Here is a 27,374-nt window from a genome sequence, read left to right as displayed (position 1 = left end):
CTGCTGCATCCTTCTTCATCCCACCCCCCCTCCCAACTCACATCCCAACCCCATCCTCCCCCCGTTCCCTGTGCGTCCCCCATCCCCCCGTCCACCGCTTTCCGGAATCAGGCTTTGGTACAAGTGCTGGAGGTGGACGAGGCTCCTCCGGGACTGCCCTCGTCCATCCATTTGTCCAGGCTCCGTCTGCGGGCGTTCATGAAGAAGTTGCTAACAGTGCTCAGTTCCAGTCCCAGCTGCTGAGAGATGGTCAGCTGCATCTCTTTGGATGGACGCTTGTTCTCTTTAAAGATGGCCAGTAGTGTTCTCCGCTGGAGGTCAGTAAAAACCAGGCGGGATTTCTTTGGTGTATTGCTCCTTTCCTTGCTGGAGTCTTGTTCTTTTCTTTTGCAGGCTTTTGGGTTTCATTTTTTTCCAGGAGCAGCAATAAAAAGAGAGAGAGAGAGAGATAAAGAGAAGAGAGAGGGACATGAGTTAGCAGAAATGTAAACATCGTGTGTTAAATATAAATAGCAGTAACACAAACACACACGACACGCCCTTAAAAATAAAGATGCTTTAAAATGTTCCTTAAGCAAATTTATACATAATTTATACTAAATATTCTGAATTATATAAGTGCTTTTTCCATTAAAAAAACAGGATCAGATTTAAACTCCCTCTACAGATTAATACTCGCTTAAATTCACTCTATATGTAAAAACTAAACAATGCAGATTCATACTGGATTTGAATGATTCTACACCTCCACACTTATTAAAGTATGACTTTAAAAGCAGCACATGTTGGAAATTCATCATGGATTAAAACCCATTGCAGATTCATACTGGATTTAAAGTATTTTACAATTATAATAGACTGATTTGAAAAGCAGCACACATAGCAGATTCATATTGCATTAAAACAAATAGCAAATTCATACTGGACTTAAAGTATTCAACAATTATTAGAGTTTGACGTCAAAAGCAGCACATGTTGCAGATTCATACTGGATTAAAATATTATTCAATTATTGGAGTTTGACTTTAAAAGCAGCACACATTGCAGATTCATACTGGTTTAAAGTACTGGTTCTACAATTATTCTAGTTTGACTTTAAACTCAAACTTCATTCATTTATTGCACACAATACATACTGGATTAAAATCACTACAGGATCGAGCCTCATCTGATAGTAAAAGCGACGACTGTAAACGCACTGCAGGTAAAATCGCAGGTAAAACGTATCCAGTATGATGTGTTTTAATTCTGTGATCTCAGCGCCGGAGGAGGATCTGTGTTAGTCAGAGTTCTGCTCAGATCGATGTCTTTTTCTGCAGGAATCGTTCAGGACTTTGGCTTATCTGAACAGAACTGAGGTGCCCTCCAGGTAATTGCCTCTGTGGCCGCAGCGATTCCCCAAATGACCCAGGATTCAGGAGGAAAGGCCGCGGGGTATTTTTAGGCGGCTGAGGCCGGAGCGGGTCGGGAGCCGAGTGCAGTGAGAGAAGCTTTAACTCATGATCTGCTGCTCATTATCAGACCAGTTTTCAGGGTCAAAAGGCCCAGTTTTCTGATAACGACCATCACAGCGTTCAGAGCAGCATGGCGGCGTTCAGTACAGCAATAAACCCCCCTGAACACAGCAGAGTAACTGCTGCTAAACATGAGCCATGAGTCCATAAACAAGAAACCTTCACTGATGACGAGACAATTACTATAAGATCAGGCCGTAAACAAACACCAGCATCTTCTAACACTGATGCTCCTGTACCTCTACTAACAATACCTGCTTTACTCCACACCTTCAGCTACACTATATAGGACACCCCAGTTCTAATGAATACATTCAGCTACTTTAATCAGCCCCATTACTGACATAGATGCACAAATGCATTTATAGAGCTTTTAACAACAGAATTTGTCACAAATCAACTTTACAGAGAAAAACAGGTCCGCACCTCTTATGAGCAGCACCACAGAGATGCTGATTATTGTGGAAAATTTAAATTTGCTTTAAATTAAGAGGAAGAAACCTTAGGAGGAACCGAGACTCAGTCAGAGGAACCCATCCCACTCGGGTCGACCGCCTCAGTACAAACAAATAACAAACAACAAACAAATAACGGAACAAAACAACAGTACAGAGAATTAATATGAGCTATAGCTAAAGCTAACAGTACAGAAAGATAATGTGGAGCTATAGCTAAAGCTAATGTAACAGGTAGGCTACTAATTTATGACACAGTGGGCAATAGAGAGCCAGGCTGGGCAACATCAGGAACAGGGCATCTCCATACATGTATAAGAGATTTAAAACACAGAAAGGCAGAGAGATGGAATTAATTTAGACTGGATTTATGTAAAACAGAGAATATAAAACATTATCAGAACATTATCTGAATAAAACAGCCTAAACATCAAACTAAAGGGAGACATATTCCATACTCCCATAGCCAACCTCCCCTAGAACCAATCCCCCTGTCTACTTAACAACAAGTCCCGCCCCAAAATATCACCTAAATGTTATCTACAGCAACACATATGCAAGCTAAGTAGGGGCGAACGATATGGACAAAAAATGCAACATGCGATAACACTGTTGGATATCCTGATGTCAGTGTAAAATACAATAAATTAATGCTTCTAAAATGTGTTCCCCAAATTTCAATAAAAATTCTGCAAAATGACTTAAGGAGAAAATTTCATTTTAGAGATAACATGATGTTCTGCTACAGATCAGAGGAACCATAAACTAGGCCTGAGAGCGGCGGCTGCCCGGTGTGTGTGTGTGTGTGTGTGTGTGGCTTAAACCTAATGACAGAATGATAGAGTGTGACTGCTCCAGCAGCTTTACACACACACACACACACACACACACAGGGCTTAAGATTTGATTTGATTACCTCTCTGAATTAAGTATGCACAACCGAGGCCGGGCACGATCAATATAAATCAGGTTAAGTACGCGATTGAGTACAAAACTATTATGTAAGAGGAAGAAAGTCAGCGGGAGGGTGAAAATAAACACAGGCCTGTGTGTGGAGGAGTGTGTGAGGAGTGCAGTGTGTTTATTTCTCTGTCACCATGTCCAGATCCTTCCTTTACTCGATGATTATTGCGGTTTGTGACAGAAAGAAAGCGAACAGGCCAGCGCTGTTAAATCAGCTTTATGTGAGAATTGGTGTGTTTCTTGCTCCTGGGCTTTTCCTGCAGTCAGCACATACTGAACACACTGAACACACTTACGATACATGTTTTTTTACACAGCTAAAGGGCATTTACATATAAAATGAATAGCTTCTTCTTCCTCTGTCTGTCTATGTATCTACAGTATCTGCCCAAAGTGAGTATACCCCTTACATATGTTAAATATTTTATTTTACCCTATGGAGCATCTGTGGGGCATCCTCAAGTGGCTCAGTGAACCATACTGTTTCATTAATAGATTAAATGTGTTCCTTTAGTCCTATTCAGTTGGGATTAGTATCTCAGGGGGTTCTGGGTAATTTTCTCTTTTATGGGGGGTTTTTATCCTCTGTGATTTTATTCCCGTCCAGAACGATCATGTCAGTGTTTTATTTCTCAGACATTACCTGAGAAAATTACAGGCTGAATTATTTACTGTTTTTCTCTGAACTCCGTGCTCCTCCGGTAATTTTAGTCCCATCCGGTCGCACATCTCTGAGTTTTGTCACCTCGCCTTTAATAAAATAGATATTTGTCCACTGCCGCGCACCGTAATTACTGTACACTTTGGGCGTGCCACAGTTTCTACGGAGATCCATGTTAAAAACACAACAGCGAGTGGAAATGGAGGAGCTACTGAACGCCGGGATGTCATTAGATTCAAAAAGTCAGTAAAATACCTTGTTAACAGTATTGTAATATATCATGTAGTTAAAGTCAGTACACAGCTCTGACGCTATGTGACCGCAGCACATACCTGTCAAGTTTTAGATTTAAAAATAAGGGATATTTTCCTCTGTACGCTTAAAGCCGTCCCACCAGCCCAACGAAGGTTCAGTATCCCTTACATTTTAAGACAGGTTTACAAAAAATCTAAAATAACCACAAGTGAACCACTTACACACTACAATCAGATTATCAGAATCTGAAATGTTGTGGACATTCCTACATATGTCATTCTTTTAATACAGCCAAATTAAAAACCCTTTTCTATATATTTTTTAAAAAATTAAGATTTCATGTCTTTTTTGTAATAAATGAACTCTTTTATATGATATATTTTTTATTTATTTAATGGATTTAAAATTGAACAAAGGGTGCACAAATTCTGCAAAATGACTGTTGGTGACCTAAAAATAGTATCATGAGCTTTTACTAAAAGGACATGGACCAGATATGTTTCATCAGTAAAAATTAGTCCTAAGGGGCCTGCACAATAAATTTTAATTAATACTTCTTCCTTTTGATCACTCCACCCCTGATCAGTTCAGTTAATTTCGGTCCTCTCCACATTTCTGCTTAAACTGAGTCACAAGCTGTATTTTTTTATTTTAAAAGGTTTAATCTGTGTGTTTTATTTTGGAGACGAGTATTTTTAAGCAGCTATCAGAAAAATATCATCACAGTTTACATGATTAGCCTACCGTTACCTTTCTTTTAGAAAAATCGCTGTATATCCAGATCTGTTTTAACATCAGCTGCTCCGACTAGCTGCCTGAACTCACAGCGACGGGGGGGGGGGGCTTCCCCACACTGACCCTCCTTTGCAAGCTGATTGGCTGTTTCTCCTGAAAGGCGGGACTTTCTCCTTGAATCGGCTCCACGATTGGTTAAGAGACACAGAGCGGTCAGTGCCCTGTCTCCTCAATAATATATATATTTTTATTTTAATATAATACGGGAAATTTACGGGAAAATACTAATACGGGAGGACGGCGGGAAAGAGGAGTAAAATACGGTAGTTTCCCGGCCAAAACGGGAGACTTGACAGGTATGCCGCAGCATGTGAATAATCCTGAAGCTCTTATTTTTATTTTTAGGATAAGATGCTGAATGAAATTGAGTTGGTCCTGATTTTAATGGGTGGAGGGTCTATAGACAGAGGTACAGGATGTTTCCAGACTCCAGCAGTGATTCTGATCCTGCGCTACAGGAGTGTCCTCTCAGAGCTCAGCTGGGTTAAATATTTGATAGAGAGAAATGCACACCGATACGTCGTCCACATTCAGCATGTATAATTCATGCTCCAGAGGAAAGCACTGCAGAGGGGCTGCTGCCCGCCGGACCGGTACCGGTCACACTGCAGAGACTCTGAACCCAAACCCACACTAACCTGCGGGAGAGACGCCCGCTCACCTCTCCAGATACTACTGATCACTCTGATTAAACTCATTTAATCCCTTTTACCAAGAGTAGATTCAGCCTTATGTGGATTAACTGCTGTTATTATGATGATACTAGGGGTGATCAAATATTTATAAAAAATATTTTTGATATATCAGAGTATAGCAATATTTACTTTTGCCATACTTTATCAATGAAAAAAAAAAAACACAGTATTGATCTCTAATTATTAGTTTATTATTGTCCCACTGTTTACATTTGATAGCAAGTAAATTTAGGCTTTATTTTAAAAACACAGGAATTTTTCCTACATTTTACCAGATGCAGAAACGATGCACATACAGCTCTGTAAAAAAGCTCTCTTGTTGTTTCAGTCTTTTCTCATTTTCTGTAAATAAATGCTCTAAATGAGAATATTTTTATTTGTAATTTGGGAGAAATGTTGTCTGTAGTTTATAGAATAAAACAACAATGTTCATTTTACTCAAACATAAACCTATAAATAGCAAAATCAGAGAAACTTAACTTTTCCACAGCTGTATATATTTTGTATATAAAACATCAAAAACAGCAATGCTTTCATGTCCTACAATGCGGCTATTGTGCATCACAACGACAATGCAGAAAGAATGAATTGTGCAGCCACAATATTACATATATATATATATATATATTATCACTGCAGTGCATAATCCTCTTTTCTCAGAAATGCTAAAAACCTTTTAAACTTTCTATGAAAGTAAATGTAAAAAAGATTTAATTCCAAATCGTTTTGGAGCAAATCAACTGACACATTCTGATACAGAATATAAATAACAATGATCAGATTTACATCATGGAGAAAAGTGAAAAACAGATAATATGTATATAAAAAAGAATAATATTGCTAGCAGATAAAATAAAAAAATGCCATAATACCATACAAACACCACACACACCGGTATGCAAGTGTGTTTGTGTGTGTGTGTGTGTGTGTGTGTGTGTGTGTGTGTGTGTGTGTGCGTGTGTGTGTGGTCAGTAGATGGCACTATTCACTAACTTCTCTCCATATAAACAGGCTGAGCTGTAGGAGAGTAATATGAGTGTCTACAGCCATTCTGCTCCAGGCGCCCATTACAGACGCTCACACACACACACACACACACACACACACACACACACACACACACACACACTCTCTCTCTCATTTGTGATAATTCATACCCTTTAACACACAGCCTCATTTGTGATGATTTAAACCCTGAGCTGAATCTGAAGATGTTCTCAGCTGGAGACAAAGAGACACTGCAGGTATCATCTTTCAGAATCATATCCCTTCAAAAATGTGCATTAATAACATGTTCCAGATTAATATTACATTATTACAGATATAGAGGAATGTTAGCTTTTATTTTAAAGACCTTATTCTATATTTTATACAGTTTTCTTCGATATCGTCTAAAAATCTATTTTAGACTATTTAAAGCTATTTAAACATGTTTATCTTGTGATAATTCTGCCTTCTGGAAAGTGACCTTATAAACATCATCAATAAAATCACAACCATCACAACTGACATTTTCAAGGGACTGAAGACACTTGCTTTATATTCTAAATAATAAATAATTGTCATTCCCTCTAATATTTATCTTATTTTGCAGCTGAAATATATATATTTTCTGTGTAGTCTGAGGTCTTATAAACATGATACATAATCAAAATGATTTTTAATCATCAAGTTAAGGCCCTGTCATTCATAATACACATGTGTAGTCAGAATGAAATTTCGTTGCATGGTCTCGCACGAATATAGTGGAAAAAAAGAAACATTAGATATAAAAATATATTAACGTGTTATATAGCAGCACAAATTTTAAGAACGTGATAGGTGATATTGCAGTATTAAACAAGTAAGTAAAAAGTATCTAAATATATAGAAATGTAGCAGCATAAATATTAAATATAGATATATTTGATACAAATACATAATGCACATCTGCATAAATATACACACCTCTAAGGTAGCAGCATAAATACATATGAATAATGAATCTTGTGGAGTTAGAAATCAGAATCAGATGAGAGGAATGATTAATAACAGTAATAATGAGGATGAATATGAGGACTAAAGCACGCTCATTTATGCTTTATCTATGGAATTAAGGTTTTAATTGCTGCAGATAAACCTGAATGAGCTTATTTTCTCCAAATGACGGTAAGCGATGTTAATTATCTCACCAGGGAGCGAGATCAGATAAGAGCAGCTTCTCTTTCTGCTGTTTACTGCGTGTTTATTCACTGCTGATCCTCAGCACAGCAGCAGCACAGCCTTGGTTAGGAGTTAATATGTGTAATCCAGGAAAACGAGTGTTTATATAACAATAACTGGATTAACTGCACAAGCTGTCTGCATTCCTACACAAATAAACACTGTAATGTGTTTCATTTAGATGATTATTGGACATTATTATCAGCCCTCACTCCAACTCACAAGGCCTGTAATTCACATGGCCTTGCCATGAGCACATTGGCTAGTATATAGTATGTACAGCTCTGAAGAAAAAATGAAGAGAGCACTTCAGTTTCTGAATCAGTTTCTCTGATTTTGCTATTTATAGGTTTATGTTTGAGTAAAATGAACATTGTTGTTTTATTCTATAAACTACAGACAACATTTCTCCCAAATTCCAAATAAAAATATTCTCATTTACAGCATTTATAAGTTCATATTCATAAAGTTTTAAGAGTTCAGAAATCAATATTTGGTGGAATAACTAGTTTTTAATCACATTTTTTTATGCATCTCGTTTTATGCATCATGTTCTCCTCCACCAGTCTTACACACTGCTTTTGGATAACTTTATGCTGCTTTACTCCTGGTGTAAAAATTCAAGCAGTTCAGTTTGGTGGTTTGATGGTTTGTGATCATCCATCTTCCTCTTGATTATATTCCAGAGGTTTTCAAATTGGTAAAATCAAAGAAAAACCTACGATTGTCCTGAACTGCTATGTACGATGCCAGGCCTAGACACACTCACACACATCCAACAAAAGAGCTACTCACACACACACACACACACACACACACACATCCCCAGCCGCCTCTCACAGAGTGCATTACAGTCCGACCAAAAAGCAATATAATTATAATTATTCAAATGGGACGCAGCGTTTCCACAGCGGGAGGAGGGGGATGGGTCAACTTTGGGGTTTTCTCTAAAAGGGGAAGGTTAAATCAATCGGATCGATACCGCCGGGCTTCCCTGGCCTTTCATCAAATGAGTAAGAGCTCCTCTCCCGGTGTATCTTTCTCCTCTAGCCGATGTAAATCAATGTTATGGGTCTGTACGGCGGTTCTTTTGGACTCCAGTCTGCGGCTGCGGAGGACAGACTGCCTCGCCGCGGTCCGGCAGAACCAGCGCCGCCGTACAGCCCGTTCATTTACAGTCTGTACGACTTCAGTAATTAATAACAGGCCAGAGGCGCTGTGTGTTTCATTTCACAATCTGTTTAAATCCCATAACAATGCTGAGAAAAACGATCAATATTCCAATAACAGATGCACAACACCCTACAGATACGGCGGCGCGGCACCAAATATTAAAATATCGTACATCCGGCAGATGTTAGAACACGATGTTTCAGTCTGTAGCCTTCACTGTTATTGATATAATGTTTGAAAAAAGGTGTAATTATTGTGATAACAAGCGTATGAATGAATTACCTGCTGCCGACAAGACAACAGATATAATACATTAATCTGTTATATATGTAATATAACAGCACCTGTGATCAGGGCAGCAATGCTTCTGCTACATGTACTGTGTTTATATAAATTAAACCAATAAAAAAATAAACAATTATAATACATTTTAATACTACAAATAAATAAAATGTTAATGTAATTTTCTGTAGTAATGTTAGTAATTTACATTTCTAATATTATTTAAACATTTTTATTGACAAAAGTTATGATTTTCTTCATAGATGCCATACTAGTAGGCCAAAAACTAAAAATCTAGACAGAGTGCTTGTTTTATGTGTGTTTCTCACGCAAACATTTACCTTGTAAGATGTACATGGTGTCCCACTGTCACACCTGAATTACCAGTGTTTTATGACAAATGTTCCAGGTTAGCATTGCTACCAAAACCAGTTGATAAAGCAACAGATGAGACTGATAATCACAGAAACAGAGAATTATATAAACAGAGTGATGTTTTAAAACCAGCAAATGACTAGATCTGTGAGGCCAGAGCTCAAATCACCTGCAGAACATCAGAAATGCAAATAATCTGTTCCCTAACCCTAAAGATTTTAATATACACCATGAATAGACTCTTATTTACCAGGGCTTTATAGCAAATGCAGAAAAAACTATCCAACATACAGGGGTTGGACAATGAAACTGAAACTCCTGTCATCATTTTAGTGTGGGATTTCAGGTTTCATGGCTAAATTGGAGCAGCCTGGTGTTCAATCTTCATTAATTGCACATTGCACCAGTAAGAGCAGAGTGTGAAGGTTCAATTAGCAGGGTAAGAGCACAGTTCTGCTCTAAATATTACAATGCACACAACATTATGGGGGACATACCAGAGTTCAAAAGAGGACAAATTGTTGTTGCACGTCTTGCTGGAGCATCTGTGACCAAGACAGCAAGTCTTTGTGATGCATCAAAGCCACGGTATCCAGGGTAACGTCAGCATACCACCAAGAAGGACCAACCACATCCAACAGGATTAACTGTGGATGCTGTAAGAGGAAGCTGTCTGAAAGGGATGTTCGGGTGCTAACCCGGATTGTATCCAAAAAATATAAAACCACGGCTGATCAAATCACGCAGAATTCAATGTGCACCTCAACTCTCCTGTTTCCACCAGAACTGTCCGTCACCACAATCAATTACTGTGCTCTAAAACCAGGTGTTTCAGTTTCATTCTCCAACTCCTGTATATCCCAGGTAAAGGCTGTTACCAAAACCAGTTAACCATAACAAACCAGCATACGGATAAGCATTGTCCTGCTGGAATATTGCACTTGAAGAAAGGAGTTAGAAAAGATGGGCCACTGGTTGCAGGACATTATTAAAGTAACGTTGGGCTGTAAAAATGCCTGTAAAGATCAAAGATGATCATACATTGTACGAAACAGCATCCCACACCATGACAACAGGCCTTCTGGATATGTGATGTGTAAAAATAAACTGTTGATGTTGGTGAGGAACACTGTGACTCCACACACGGATGCGTTGGTCCACCAAGACAAACGCTGCACTTCAGCAACACTGAAGAAAACTCACTGCTACAACTACCCACCGAGTTTCATTCCTGTCTGTTCATTCCTTCATGTGTTCAGCTATACGTTTTTTAACGATGAGTGTACAGTATGATATTTCTGATACGACTTTAAGGCGGCACTGAACCCGGAACAGACATCTAATCTGAAATGGAACATCAGCAGAAGCTTCAGGCTTTTTAACAGTGATGCTAGAAATACTTCCACTCTCTGGTTTAATGGATATTTGCTATTCCTGCTATTAAACGGTTATGGATGCTGCTGCTGCTGCTGCTGATGATGTTACGCAGTCTGCTGCATGTTTATAAATGCCCAGAATCTGACACTAATGCAGAGTTCCCACATGAGCCGGGGCAGATTCATCAGTGCAGCTCTTTCAGCATGAAACGCCCCGGCTAGAGAGGAACACGATGCTTTAGCCAAGCTGTTATTGCTCTGAATTATACATGTAGGTGCAGTCTGACCGGCAAACGCTGGGAAGGCTCGGCTCCTTCTCCATTTGTTTGCTGTGGGCTGGGATGCGCTTAATGTTTGGCGCAGAGACCGATCACAGTAACGGAGGACCCGGAACAGAGTGATGTTTCAGAAGCAGCAGATCTGCTGGATCTGTAAAGCCTGGGCCCAAACCGCCCAAACAGCTGAAATCTGATCACAACTAAGGTCTGATGAGGGATATATCCATATGAGTGAGCATAAGTGATGCTGAAAGTGTGATGCTGTGATTGTGGTGCATTATTATCTATATTATATTATCAGTCTTTATAGGCAAGTCAGTTTCCTTGGCGGCCATCTTGGCAATGACCAGCCTCCTATCTGTTTAAATAGATAGGATAGGATCTGATTTTGCTATTTATAGGTTTATGTTTGAGTAAAATGAACATTGTTGTTTTATTCTATAAACTACAGACAACATTTCTCCCAAATTACAAATAAAAATATTCTCATTTAGAGCATTTATTTACAGAAAATGAGAAATGGCTGAAATAACAACAACAAAAAAAAGATGAAGAGCTTTCAGACCTCAAATAAAAATGCAAATATTATATCTGTCCAGTATAATTTATTTTACGTTAATCCTGAATATATGGAGATATTTGGAGTGCATTATTATTGTAAGGATCATGACTAATACTTCTGGATCATTGACTTTTGTTACAAACAGGACAGGATGACAACAAGAAGGAGAATAATAAATTATACAGAGAAACAGATACAGATACAGGATATTAGAATACTAAACCCAAATAAACATGATGTGATTGGTCAGTGAGAGAGTCTACCTGTAATTAACTCTGTTTTAACTCTGTATGATGAATGCTAATCTATTGTGACTGATGAATTGTGTGGCTTGAGTGTGTGAGAGAGTAGTGAGTGTGTGCGGGAGTGATCAGTGATGGGTGGGATGGGGTGAGCGTTGGGTGGGGAGGGGGAGGTGGTGCTCCAGATCAATATTTCACCACAAAACATGAGCAGCAATGATGTTTCCTTCTGTTGAGTGAAACCTCCACATAACAGACCAGAGGCAGCAGACAGACTGACACACACACACACACACTGTATTGTATTGTCAGGCTATTGGATGGAGAAGTGTATGAGAAGGCATGTACCATATCAGTGACGGATTCCAGCTGTATAAAGAGCAGGGGCAAAAAAATTAAAAGGGAATTCTAGAAAGTGTGTGTTTAGAACAGATGATCAGAGTTTTTAATCGTTGTTCCATCATTAACAATAAATTACATTTTCCTCTATGATCAAATACAGTTTATCTCATTGTGATGGGCACCTATAGGGCACCACTTCACATTTAACCAACTGGTGGGAACCAGATTCAGCACCACGTCCCATTAACTCTACTGGACAGGTTAACCCGAGACACTGTATAGTTGGACTGGTGTAGAAAACACTTCATTTTTCCACCATTTTCTACTGGAAAATCACCTTCAGACACATTATCAACATTTCTTCATTTGGCACAACCTCACATTTCCTCACTCTACTTTACTTTACCCCGCTCTACCTCTCTCTGCCTCACTTTTCCTCACTCTACCTCGCTTTAGTCAACTCAACCTCTCTCTGCCCTAATTTTACCTCGCTTCGTCTTGCTCTGCCATACTCTACTTTACACTCTACCTTGACTCACTCTACATCGTTTTACCTCACTATATTTGCTTTACCTAACTCTGCCTTTCTTTGCCTCTCTTTTCCTCACTTTATCACGCTCTGCCTTGTACTAATTTACTCTGCTTCATTCTACCTTACATTACCGTAATTCTCCTCACGCTACCTCATGCTATACCTCACTATACGTGCTTTACCCAACTTTACCTCACTTTGCCATACTCTACTTTACTTCTCCACACTCTACCTTCCTCAGCTTCACTTTATCTTACTTTACCTCAGTTAACTCACTGTATCTCACACTACCTCACTCTGCTTTACTTTTCCCTAACTCTACCTCCCTCTGCTTCACTTAACCTCAGTTAACCTCACTTTGCCTCCCAGTACCTCAATCTACTTTGCTCTACCTCACTTTACCTCACTCTACATTACTCTACCTCACTTTACCTCACCAGTTATGTCTCAGTCTGCAGTGTGAACAGCTCTCTCTGTTCTGCACGCTGATAATGTAATTTGATTTGGCTGTTCAACAACAATTTTGTCATCACAAAAATGCCCTAAAATATTCTGATATTTAGATACAATAATATTCTGATATAATGATATAATGATATTATGTTGAGGCCGTATCACCCAACCCTACACCAGAGCTGCTGTGCATCTGCATGTCCTTGGCTCTGCTTGCAGATTTCACAAGACCACCATCTGATTGGGATGGCCGCTCTCCAGGCACTCTGTCAGAGAGTGTGTGTGAGTGTGTGTGTGTGTGTGTGTGTGTGTGTGTGGGTGTGTGTGTGTGTGTGTGTGTGTGTGTGTGTGTGGGTGTGTGTGCTTGTCTGCACGAGGGAGGGAGGGAGTAAAAGGACTTGGTAAATGCATTATGTTACAGCCTTGCACTTAGCTGTGTCATTCTGTGCATATGCGGATGTTCTTAATGCGCGGGGCAGGCACTTGAGAAGCAGAGAGAAAGAGAGAGAGAGAGAGAGAAAGAAAGATGGAGAGAGGGAGAGAGAGAGATGGTGGGTGAAGAGTAGAACTGTCATGACCTCCTTATGGAATACAAAACACACTCTGTGGACAAAGTATTTTTCGTAATCAAGGGTATTAAATATAGTGTACCCTTCTTTTCTTGGAGTAACTGTCTCTACTGTCCAATGAAGACGTTTATTAAACATTAGTGAGGTCAGGATTTTGGTTGTTAACTCCCAAATCCATTCAAAAGTATTAGAAGGAGCTCCATCATTCCAGAGAACACAGTTCTTGCACTGCTCCAGAACCAAGAACACCAAGAACCAAGAACCAAGAAACAAGTGGTGATATCAGAAGGTGGTGGTAATGTTTAGGCTGATCAGTTCTTTGCTTAATTGACAAATCTATAGACTAAATATATATTATGGTTTGTAGGATTTGTTTTATGTTTTAAAGCTTTAGTACTTTTGAGGAAAATCCAGTTTGTTTTCCTGATATGAGCTCAGTGATTAAAACTCAATAAACAATCAGAACAATTGATTGATTAAACATTTCCAAGATCCAGCTCTTCCAGTCTGATTAAAGCACCTAAAGTTAATAAGAAAAGAGGAGAAAAAGCATTTTGTTTTTTATGAAACAGTTTTCAAAAAGCAGCTAATGACATATTTTTTATAAACTTTGTTTTAATAATTGAGCCATTTGTATTATTATTATTCATCGATATATGTATCGATTTTTACATTGTTATGTTTTCTTTTTTTGTTTTATGGTTTGATTTGTTTGTTTTATTTGATTTATTTTAATATATCACAGTCTTACAACCATTTGTAATTTTACTAATTGTTACTTTTTTACTTTTTCCTTTTATCCTTTTTATTCTGATTACCTCTCTGTGTGTAAAGCGCTTAAGCACTTTAAGCTGCATTTTAATTTATGAAAGGTGCTTTATAAATAAAGTTTATTATTGTTATTACTCAACTACTGATCTAATCAGCAGTGAAAGAAAAGAGAAACAGAATATAATGTTGAACTCTCTGTCTCTCTCTCTCTCTTTCTTTCTCTCAGTCCTTCACTCAGGGCTCAGTAGTGTATCAGCTTTCTCTCTCCACCAGTCTCAGATCCTCCATCTGCTCCGGCAGCAGAACCAGTATCATCTAATCTCTCTGAAGGACTGGGGGAGTCCTTACATTCGCACATTTCTCTCTAATCAGGCAGAAAACAGCCCAAAGTCTATCCTGGGGGGCTCGGGCTCTGGGGCGAGTGGGCCAACGCTGATGACGACAGCAGCTCAAAGGTTTGTTTGCGGACGGAGTTATCGCTGTAGATACAGCCAGTCATCCAGCTCTGTGATTTACTCTGTGATGTAAAAACACTGCAGAGGAAATAATAATCAGCCAAACTGGTAAATAATACTGAGGAGGGTTAAACAGCAGCTCTGCTCAGTCAACATCATAGCTTCTCCCATTAAAGATACAGCAACAGACAATTATGAAAGTCTAAGTGTCCAGTTAGAACTAGAGCTGCAACGATTAGTCCATATAATCGACAATGTCAATTATTTAAATTTGTCGATTATAAATTTCATTGTCGACTAATCATTAATTTATAACAGTACCGCATTACGCACAGTGCTGGAGACAGAAACACAATGGGAAATGTGTCTCCAAAAGTGCCCAAACACAACAGATTACGTATTTACTCACTAAATATCAGTACTTTCCATGTTTAAACAACATCCAAACATTTAAATGCCTTTTAAATCTCATATTCAGCTGTTTCTATCATTTTTAGTGATGTAAAACATGATAGAAATAATCTAATTGACTAATTGACTTATCGGAAAAAAAATCATCAGATTAGTCGACTACCAAAATAATCATTAGTTGCAGCTCTAGTCAGAATTCCTCAAATTTGGGGATGAGTTGGGTTGGTGATCATAATCCATAACCATAATTAATCAATCAAACATCCCTCCAGACCTCACTTACACTAGCTCTTGTCACCAGCGCCAGTGAAAGCAGGATAAACTCAAACAGCAAAACAACAATAATCAGCCTTTTAATCAGGCGTTTAAATGGCTTTTTAAAAGGTAATTAAACGTGTGAATTCAGCTGTAACTGGAAATATCTGCGCTGCTAAACTGTGCTGGACTGAGGAGCACAGCTTTCCACACGTGCTCACGTTTACAAGCACGTGCCCAACCACGTGCATGCATTTTTAGGCAGCAGCAGCCTGTCACCCACACAGACACAGAGACTGCGCTGTGTATCTACTTCTTCTTGTGTCAAGAATCAAAACAACATTGCAACGTGACGTGTTTGATTTAACTGCCTTTAGTGAAATCATCACACGTCCTGATATGTGACTATTGCACATGCGCACATCGTGATGACGATGCTTGAACGATATATCATGCAGTCCTATAATTAATCATACAGCCTTAGGACTCATATAAGCAATACCAGGCCTGGGTTTCTGGTCTTCCTCTGACAGTTTATAGAGATGTTATTCTTATTGTGAGATGTTTGCACACCTCCAGCAGACGGATGTGACTGATCCAGACTGACAGCAGTAAGAGGTGGTGTTAGTATCTGCTCAGTGTGCTGCACCCCGGATCAGCCCTGCTGGAGGAGCCAGAAATAAAGAAGACCAATCCTCCAGACGCCCCCTCGGCCCGGAAAACACCACCCTCAGCGCCGCCCGTCTGATAAAAACATGTTTTTGCTTGAGCGGTCCTGTCCGTCGGCTGACAGCCATGCAGCTGGGTTTTTTTGTTGGGAGCTGAGAGACTAAACTCTGCCCTTTGCTCCGGCTGAGAGCGTGTTGACAGTTATCCCCCGATCACCAGACGTTTCAGAGCAACACTGTTTGAGCAGTTGGGAGAGATAATAAAAGAAAAACACAAGAAAAAGCTGACGTTTCACCAAGATCCTCTTTTTTTACCTTATCTTCAAGGTTCTGACTTAATGAGCATGATTGGATTAACCCATTGAACCCTCTGAACCCTGGATGTGGCACTGAACTGATTTCATTACTATTAGAATAAAAAAAAAATACTATTCAGTAGTATCAGTAAAATATATATAAGCCCTAAAATAGAACCCTGTGGGACTCCAAAAAATCTTCAGCTGTCAAAAATAAAACAACGTTTGGCAAAAACAATAAACTCAATCAATATCTCCAAAATCTAAACTAAAGAGTAGTGCAGTGTTTATTAAGATATTGTGTAATACTCACATCTCTGTAAAAAAATAAGAGAGCACTTAAAAAGGATGAGTTTCTTTGATTTTACCAAATTAAAAATCTCTGGAAGATAATCAAGAGGGGATGGATGATCACCAGGAGTAAAGCAGCATAAGGTTATTCAAAAGCAGTGTGTAAGACTGGTGGAGGAGAACATGATGCCAAGATGCATGAAAACTGTGATTAAAAAGCAACCAGGATTATTCCACCAAATATTGATTATTTCTGAACTTTTAAAACTTTATGAATATGAACTTGTTTTCTTTGCATTATTTGAGGTCTGAAAGCTCTGCATCTTTTTTGTTATTTCAGTCATTTCTCATTTTCTGTAAATAAATGCTCTAAATGAGAATGTTTTTATTTGGAATTTGGGAGAAATGTTGTCTGTAGTTTATAGAATAAAACAACAATGTTCATTTTACTCAAACATAAACCTATAAATAGCAAAATCAGAGAAACTGATTCAGAAACTGAAGTGATCTCTTCATTCTTTTTTTAATGCAAGTTAATGTCAATACATTACACCAATGCTGTCAAAATGTGTAGATATTTTAGACACTGTAGGGAAGATCGTGAGAGGACAGTGATATTGAAAAATGAATTATAATATTTTAAAATACGCTTTCAATTTAAAATAAAAAATACCCTTAGAGACAAATTATTTAATAAAGGAGTATTTATCAGTGTTTTACCACATCAGCAAGAATATGATTATAACAAAATAGCCTAAAATATTTCTGCTATTATTTTTGGGCCATATAAGCCACCCCTCGTCTCCATCCTAATCCTCTAATACCTGACTGGAGCTCTTCACGCTGGCTCGGCTGCGGAGCGAAGGCCCTGTCTGCTGAAACACTGAGGATAATAGTTATCTGGCCATTATCTGCCATCATTTTTCATGCTGCCTCTCATAAGCTCAGTCTGAAGAGGCAGCATCAGTACCCTGAGCACATCTGACTCACACAGTCAATTATTTCTAAACATCCAGCGGCAGAAAGAGGAGGAGAGGAGGAGAGGAGAAGAGCAGGAGAGGAGAGGAGGAGGAGAGGAGGAGGCAGGCACTGCTACTGTCCTGCAGATCCATCTGTAACAGCATTGTTTCCCTGCTTCCTGCAGCTTCATCTGCTGAATTAAGAGAATCTCGCTTCTAAAACATAAAAAAGCCCATTAAACTCCCTCCCTCTCTCTCTCCCTCCCTCTCTCTCTCTCTCTCTCTCTCTCTCTCTCGCTGGATGAGTTAATCAGCTAATTAGGTGGGAATTAATTAACCACCATTCCATTCCATCCGTTCCATTGTTGTCATTCTTCCCTGTTGTGTATTGACGCTCTGATTGGACGAAAAGTTGAAACAGTGAAACAGTCGTAGCATTACAAAGAGGCTGACACTGGGGAAAGGTGTACGAAAATATCAATATATATCAATATTAGTATCACTTTTGTTGTTTTTGTTTTGTAGTACTGTTTTGATTTTTAAAAACACAGTATCACTTTTAAATTCCTAATTACATTAATTAACGTTTAGATGTAGAGACTGGTAGCAGACAGTGATTTATTTAGTGATGTGTTTAAACTCCACCCACTAGATGGCAGTGTTTTAGTCTTCTTCTCTTGTTACAGTGACTCCCGCTGTTCTGATTGGATAAAAAGTATGACAAAAAAATGGGAAAAAAAAGATTGAAAACCTCTGGAATATAATCAAGAGGAAGATGGATGATCACAAACCATCAAACCACCAAACTGAACTGCCCAAATTTTTGCACCAGGAGTAAAGCAGCATAAAGTTATCCAAAAGCAGTGTGTAAGACTGGTGGAGGAGAACATGATGCCAAGATGCATGAAAAAAAACTGTGATTTGGGAGAAATGTTGTCTGTAGTTTATAGAATAAAACAACAATGTTCATTTTACTCAAACATAAACCTATAAATAACAAAACCAGAGAAACTGATTCAGAAACTGATCTTGGAAATTGATACAGGATCACAAAAACTCAACAACAAAACTGCAATTTAAAAATAGGCACACCCGTAAAGCATAATAATACAGTCAAAAAATTAATAAAATTTTAGTATAGATTTTCTGTTCTTTTCACAATTTTTAACAAATGAAATTAAAATGCACTTTCACAGTGTTTGTGAATAACTTTGGTTATTGAATATCGAATAATCGGTGCATCCCTACTGCTGACGTAAAAACAAATATGATGCAATATATTGCAATATGTCGTGATACTGTAAGCAAGGTGGTATTATGTAATTATATGTAGTGTTTTGCTTAACTGTTTAACTGTCGTAGTATAAAATCACTTAATAATTTGCATGTAAACTAATCACTAATAATTTATCTTGATACACTATTGCAATACTTTATGATGTATTCATATTTTCCTACATTCCCAGTACGGTATATGATTATAATACAGCACAGGCAGCAGTAGAGGTTTGTTATTTATTTGTATTATTTATATATTTCCCCTCTCCTCGAGCCGAGTCAGTCTCTGGCGTGCTGGGAAGCTGGGAAGAAACTTCCCTTCGTCAGCTTTTACCGGAACAAGTCCGGATCGGGTTCCAGATCAATGCCTGCTGGGTCCACACGGTTGTGTTATGGTTGCCGCCATTAATGCCCTTTTAATCTTCCAGAGATTTACCCCAACATCGATCCACAACCGTTCAGCTACACGCATTCGTCTGAGAAAGTGACAAAACTCACCAAGACTGAAATTCAGGAACCAAAATAAACCCGGCGAGGTTATATACAGCAGCCCCAGGCCCTGTATATACACTCTATACATATATATATACATATATTTTACTTTAAATTAAAGTGTTTCCACCTACACACAGTCTACACACAGTCTCAGATCAGCCGAACTAACGAGAAAAAAGAAATATAGACATATAGAAATAAAATTCACAAATATAATCAAATAAAAAAGCTGTGTAGAATATCCTAAAGCCAGCCCACAGTAAAACTACTGCAACTTCAGTGAGAAAACCCAGTAAAAATCTGTAAAAATTAGTAATTTTCAAAATGTGAAGAACAAAACCAAGAACAAAAGTTCCAACTCAAAACAAACAACAACTACAACAAAATCATAAATGATTAAGATTCTAGCTGGGGCTGTATATTGTTATATATATATAAATATATATATAATTTTAACACCATTATATGCCATATATGTTTATGAATACAATAGCACAACTAAGCTATTACGCCTTTTTAGAGCGCAATGAACTTTTATATATTAAGAATATTCAGTCAAACTGACCAGCTTCAAAATCTTAAATATGTCTAATTATTATTGCACTTTTTTAAACAAATTATGTTAGACTTTATTTAGATATGTTTTGCTGTTTCCTGCAGCAATAACATTGTTTTAAACATAACATTACTCTACACTACTTCTCTACTTTAATGCTCATAACTATTTGTTTTCTTATACAAAAATAACTTCTTATACAGAATAACTAGTTTTTACACGTTTATAACTTATAATACTCTCTTTTTGAAGAAAAGTTCTTGTAATAAAACCAAAACAATTTAAAATATATCTGAATTCTTCAGAAAACCAAATAAAAACTTTTGTTACCTTGAGAAAAACATTTGTTATCTTGTTGTCATAGTAAAAGTACTGGAATAATGGTATACATTGGAAACTTTCTGCACCTTAGGTCTGGAATAAATTGATACATTTTATTTCAATGTATCAAAATGTAACCAACAACAAAGCTGTTTTTCACCATAAAAGACCATTTAACCAGCATTTAAAGAACCATATGAACTGTTAAACCATTAATCATTTAAAGTACTTTTTAACACCCTAAAGCATTTAATCTCTTTAAGCCCAAACTTCTTTACAATCATAATTTCATCAGATTTATCATAACATGTCCAAAATCCAAAATAACCTTTAGACTTTTTAATACTAAACTACAATACTTAAACTACAAACAGCTTAACAGCTTAAAGTTTTCACTTTAGCATTAACAAGTGAATCAATGATTCAGGGTTTTAAGGGATTAGTCCTTTAAAACAAACACTTAAAACATTTAAACTAGGCCTGTCACAATAATTACATTATCGATTTATCGTACAATAAATGAACATGTGATATCGTCTGTTGTGTTTATTTGTTGTATTTTTGTTCACATATATAATAGGAAACAGTATTTAAGCCAATTCTGTTTTTTGAAAAACTGACCAATTCTTTAAACACAGTGTGAACTGCAGAAGGTTAAGAAATAAGTATATCATTACCAAACTATGATTTATTTAGCTTTCTTTAAAAGCGTATGATTTTTTTTTTATGCTATACTGTTATCATTATGTAGTGGCATTTAATGGTTGTAAAATGACAAAAATATTGTGTATCACACAAACAATTCTCTTGGTGACTGACCTAATTTAAACATTTAAGTATTTAAGCATTTAAATGCTTCTTTGAGATGTTTTACCCTCTGTTTCAGAAAAAAAAAACATAATTTTGCTGAGTCTGAGTCTGAGTCTGAGTCTCACCAACCAAACCGACCTACACTTTTTCTACTTCTTCTTATTCTACTTTTTCTACTTTCATTCTGGTGAAGATGTCTCACTGCCTTCCAGAAACTCTAGAAGAAGACTAACTAGTCCTGTTCTGCTAAACTAATCACCCTGATCAGGCTGATCAATCAGAATTGTGATTGTAATCTGAGTTCTGAGGCTGAGTCTGATCTGGGTTTGATTGATCAGCAGCTCTATCAGCTTCTTCTGTCTTCATTTCATTAAGGAACAGAGAAACAGTTCAGCCTGTGAGACTCTGAGCCTCAACCCTCAAAACCAACAGTGCTGCTGAGGTTCTAGATATATTTATTTAGGTAACTTTACAGCCAGCCGAGCGCTTTTTCCAATCTCACCCTCCTCAGCTCTTAATGCCTCCTGTCCCTTTTCATCATGTTGGTGGGGCTGCTGCTCTCGCGCCGCTGCTCCGGGCTGATTGCCGCGAGGGGAGACGAGGAATGAGCCTGGAGTCAAATGTCACGTTTGGTTTGACCAAATGAACAGCGTGAAGACAGGGGCCATTTTCCCTGCTGAAATCAGCGGCCGGGGCCCGGAGAAACGTACCTGTCCTGCAGGTGCTCCTCTCATTTATACACCAGAGCGACCTTAATAACAGTGTAGACCTCCTAAATATGATTAAACTCTGCACCAACAGCCCCAGCTCAGAAACACTCCCAAATACAGAATATTGATTATATAATATCCAATTTACTAAACAGTATCTGTAGTAACACTGTAATAAACTTCAAATAATAAATAACTTTACTGTGCTGTAAACTCCTTTAGTATTCCTTCGGCAGCCAATTATAGTCAAGTTAAGTAGTTTTATTATCAATACTGCATATACATGTACAACACATACAGAAAACTGAAATTACCTTACTCTCCTTCCCAACATTACAGCACACTCAGAAATAGATATATAATATAAAAGAATGGGAGACACTATATGTACAATACAACAAAGACACAAATAGTCAGTAAATACATCAATTAACAACAGCGTTATTACTGTTAGCATGTAAATCCTATAGAAGTTCATATGTATTTATGTGCCAAAATGTGTGATTTTTACAAAAGATTGTAGCATCAAAAGGTTGTACAACTTTTGTGTCTGTGCAAAAACATTTTAAACTAAGAAAAAGAACCCTAAATGTGAATTACAAAATATATGGATTATAATATCCACTTTACTAAACAGTATCTCTAGTAATACTGTAATAAACTACAAATAGAAAACATATTTTTACTGTGCTGTAAACTCCCTTAGCATTCCTGTGTGTTATTAATGTTAGAGTGTAAATCCTATAGAATGCTTATGTATTTATGTGCCAAAATATGTGATTTTTACAAACGATTGTAGCATCAAAAGGTTGTTCAACTTTTGTTTCTGTAAAAAAACCACTCTAAATTAAGAAGAAAAATCCCGATATGTGAAATATAAAAATATTGATTATAGTATTATTATATAATCATTATATTTATGATTATAGTATTACTAAACAGTATCTGTGGTAATACTGTAATAAACGTCAAATAATAAATAACTTTACAATGCTGTAAACTACCTTAGTATTTATGAGGCAGTCAATAATATAATAAGTAATTACTACAATTAACAACAGTGTTATTAATGTGGCAAAATGTTAAATTTAAACTCATAGAAACATATATTTTTCTGTGCTTTAAGCTCCCTTAGTATCCCTGTAGAATGGAAGAATATTGTCTTATTAATCTATAATGTGTATGTATTATTATGGCTAGACCTTAGACCAGGTGGTGACAGTACTGATTACTATATAGTCGTTATGCCAATTGACAATACGGTTATTAATGTCTGGCTATATTATACAAGTCATTGGATTTATGTGCCAAAAGATTGAAGGTTATAGCGTTAGTACCATAATAATAACTATGGTAATAACATACTATGCTGTTATTATAGGAATCTTATGTAATATTGATATAAGTAGCATTGCTTTATGTTGTTGTTCTTTCTTTTGGTTCCTAAAAAAACATTTAATTGAAACAATCTTTGCTTTGTAAAATGCAAAAAAACATGAATGACCATATCCAATTTACTAAACAGTATCTATAGTGATACTGTTAGAAACGTATCAACACACATCTTAGTGTGTTCTAGACTCCCATAGTATTACTGTAACTCTGAATAACACAATATATAATGTGTTATGTATGTGTCTTTAATGTATTAGAACGGTTAGACCAGGTTGTAACAGTACTATAGTGATTGTGCCATTAACAATACTGTTATTATAGGAATCCAATATGTGTTCTTGTATTTATGATTTATGATGTGTGATATTTTAAGAATTTATATTCTACAAAAAATCTATACCATAATCTATCTTTTATAATCTAAATAACCAATTATGATATGTTTAAACATAAGTTTAAGTATAACCAGGTGTGAAATATCAAAGTACTGATAAAGTTTGATTTACAGTAAGAAAAAGCACTTTTTGCATCCCCCTACATCACATTAATTTAATCTTATATTTTATATCTTATATCTTAATTATAATACGTGATTATGCAAAATTGTGGCATTTACTATACAAATGTTGCTTAAAAAAACATCTATATCCAGTCCCTTAAACATTTCTTCTTATTTTTAAAGGTAATATCTAAATCTATACTTTCAACATAAATTCTGTTCAGTTTTCTTCCCATAAACCAAACACCATTTAGAATCCTTTATTCTGAAAAGTATTAAATAATACTATTAAATTCTGTGTGGATTAAATATTTTTTTCATAAGATTTACTCAAAATGCTTTTCTGACAAAAACACAAATCTACCCAAGACAAGGTGACGTGGAGAGCTGAGGGGTCACGCGGAGATTTCTATCAATAATTCATTGAGCCGATGCAGCTTCTGTTCTTCTTTTCAATCGCCCCTCTGCCTCGCGCTGATCACCCCCATCCCCCTCCAAAATAGCTTTTATTTCTCGAGCACTTTGCACGATAAAAAAAGCAATCGCTACCAAAAACAACACTGCGGTTAATTATGCGGTAAATTATTATTATTATTTATAAATATTTGCCAATATATTCTATTGTAGTTTTTTTTCCTCCACGAAGAAAAAGACATTCTTCTCATTCCATCTCCATCTCAGTCTGTCTTCTCAAGACAGACTCTTTTCATGCCGTCCATCCAAACACCACTTCATTACGTGGATGTATTGAACATGTGCTGTTAGCCCATATTCGAATAATCGATGGACGCCACGATGGTATGCGCTGATAAAACTGGCCGGTGCTTTGGTATGTAGGCATTTTTAAGTACAGCGTGAGAACGGTGTGATGCATAATGTTTTGCCTTCTCAGAACATCAGATTTCTGTGGAATATTGATGCAACATAAATTTTATATCTGCATCATGCAATGGCTAATGCGGTTTTGCCGATTAAAATCACATTTGCGTTGCATTACCAATTCTCCAGCCCTTTCATTCTCTTCACAACATACCCAGCATCAGAACAACAACAGTCTGATCATCCAGACAATCATCCTGGGATAAGAAACGCTGCCTGTGATGCTTTATCACAAATATACCTGATATAACTGAACAAAACATTTAGCAATGCAAACGCCAACCCCAGTTTAAATCTAAATCAAGAACAAAGCTTTTTAATCAGCGCTAAAAAAAAAGTGATGAAGGAAAATCAACCCCTGTTTTCTTCTCATGAACAAAGGAAAGCGGCTGTTGGAGATGCGCTGCCCATCGCTAGAGGGGGCAACAACCTTGCTGCAAGGACAGAAGATCCAGACTACCAGAGCTTTCAACCCAACAGCCACTGATAGTTCCATCTATTTATTCACTGCCTTCTTATAAATAGCGCTTTTTTTCTAAAGCGCAAAACAAATCGCGTTTCAAAATCATAATAATTATTTTCTGTTTTTAAAGAAAAGCCAGTTGTTGAGAGGGTACAACCATTATGTATATATATATATATATATATATATATATATATATATATATATATATATATATATATATATATATATATATAAACACACTCTGCCACAGTTTATTTATAAACAAGGCTAAAAAAATAACGAGTACGTTTTAAAGCAAGTAAATATTAACACCAAGAATAAATAAATACAATGAGCCAATTATATTATCTCTTTAATTTTGCGATATTTTGTTCATCTGATCAATTGAAGTAGTGTTTTGGATATACAGTACTAACACTCACTACTCTACTCTTGTCATTAATATTGATCGTAATTATTATCTAATAAGGGATATGGTTGGGGGATTTCTTTTAAACTGATTCAAATAAAAATATTACTCATTCAATAAAGAAAACAATGGATTTTCTTTAAAGAAATGCAAACATTTCACATTTTATATTTGATTTTTTTTTTAATCCAACGCAGCATAATTTAGTCCAAATCAAACCTGAGATTTTTTTTTCTTTAAAGAAAACCAAACGCAACGCAAGCTTTTGGTAAAAAGAATCGAGAGTAGGGGAATCTCCACCTTGTCTTACCTGCCAGCCGTAGCGCGGACATCCTCTGAAACTCGGGCTCCTGCAGCCACTTCCACATTCTCCGGAAGGTCTCCCTACCGGACTTGAGCTTACTCCAGGGCTTGGGGTTGCGCAGCAGGTCGGACAGGGTGCCCTGCGAGCGGCACAGCACCCTCTGCGCGAAGATGGCCTGCGGGATGCTGTAGCGCTTAAGCTCGGCCGTGATGCGCTGCGCCACTTCCTTGGTGTTGATCTCTTCCAGCTGGCCCGAGCCGCTGCCCTGGGCGCCCGCGGAGGAGGAGGAGGAGGGTGGCCTGTCCCGGCTGGAGGCCAACACGGGCCCGTGCGATGGAGGGTGGCCCGGGTGCCCAGCGTGGTGGTGGTGGTGGTGGTGCATCCCGTTCAGGTGGGGCATCATGCCCGCTCCGTGGCCACCGAGGCCTCGGGCGAGGTGCTGCTCCCCCCTGGCCAGCATGGCGGCGGCGTGGGGGTCGAAGTTGGAGCTCAGCATCTTGTCGTGGCCGTGCGCGCCGTAGTTGTGCAGGCCCTGCTGGGCGGCGTTGTGGATGGAGCCCAAGCCGTTCCCCAGCGGGCTGCTGGCCAGCGGGGACAAGCTCTGACCCATCCCGGCCATGTCCTTATGGTAGGGGCTGTAGAGGTTGTTCATGGCCGGGAGAGCCCTCTCGTCCCGCATGAGCGTGAAGCTCCCGCTCACGTTCCCAGACAAGCGCTGGTGGTGGTGGTGGTGGTGGTGCGGGTGGTGGAACTTGTCCGAGACCGTTGAAATGGGGGGCAGCGGTTGCAAGGGGGTCAGCGTGGTGTAGGTGCCGCTCATGCCCATCCCGGGAGGGGATGTGTCGCATGGCATGCTCATGGCGTGATGGAGCGGCAGCGAGAGCTCCGGTCGGTACTCCCCGGCGCCGTCCAGGATCGTGGCCATGCCGGACACCATCGGACGCGACGACGCCGAAGCCAAGTCCTGGTGTATCCGCAAGGACGAGGCCCCCGCGCCGCCCCGGCTGTGGTGCGGGCTGGGGCTGCCCATCAGGTCCTGATCATGACCCACCCCGCCACCACCGTGCAGATTGCCAATGCTGTCCATTGTCATCTCCGGGTTCATGGCGTAAGCGTCCAGATCCTTGGCCAGGCATCGATAGGCGTTGTAGGCAGTCTTCATTCAGTCCATCTGATCCGTTAAAATGCGTGTAGTTCTTGTGCCAGGGACGCGCGATCGGGTTCCTTGGGTCTCCTCTGGGTTCTTCTTCGTTCTAAGGCCTCTTGGTTTTTGTTTTGTTTTGCGGTTTTTTTTGGCTTATAAATAAAAAAAAAAAGACCAATCTCTATCAAACGGGCCAGTGCTGATTCTCTCCATGTCCGAGCCCTCTCCTCCTCCTACGTCTTCTGGTGGAGCAGCTGGAGCTGTCCGGGATGGGCTTG

At 38.3% G+C, this 27,374-nt stretch overlaps 1 protein-coding gene across 2 annotated transcripts; it reads right to left on the bottom strand.

Moving 5' to 3' along the window:
- Positions 1-53: 53 nt before the first annotated feature.
- onecut2 (one cut homeobox 2) lies at positions 54-27,374 on the bottom strand. Of its 2 annotated transcripts, none has more exons than XM_007252752.4 (2): positions 25,959-27,373; positions 54-394 (listed from the first exon to the last, which is right to left on the bottom strand). In XM_007252752.4, exons 1-2 carry the CDS (start codon positions 27,112-27,114, stop codon positions 108-110), a joined length of 1,443 nt encoding a protein of 480 aa, XP_007252814.3. In that variant the 5' UTR covers positions 27,115-27,373; the 3' UTR covers positions 54-107. The 2 variants fall into 2 exon arrangements, with proteins under 2 accessions (XP_007252814.3, XP_015462255.3); XM_015606769.3 differs by having other exon boundaries at positions 187-394; positions 25,949-27,374.

This window comes from Astyanax mexicanus, chromosome 17 (genome assembly GCF_023375975.1).
Source record: "Astyanax mexicanus isolate ESR-SI-001 chromosome 17, AstMex3_surface, whole genome shotgun sequence".
NCBI classification, from domain to species: Eukaryota; Metazoa; Chordata; class Actinopteri; order Characiformes; family Acestrorhamphidae; genus Astyanax; species Astyanax mexicanus.
The sequence above is the reverse complement of the archived record's forward strand: the minus strand, read 5'-3'. Positions and strand labels throughout refer to the sequence as shown.

What these genes read in the sequence shown, in the direction of transcription:
- onecut2 (XM_007252752.4), bottom strand. Translation starts at nt 27,114, where the DNA reads ATGAAGACTGCCTACAACGCCTATCGATGCCTGGCCAAGGATCTGGAC. An exon ending in GTCCGCGCTACGGCTGGCAG is followed by an intron (nt 395 to 25,958) that starts GTAAGACAAGGT and finishes GAAACCCAAAAG; the next exon opens with CCTGCAAAAGAAAAGAACAA.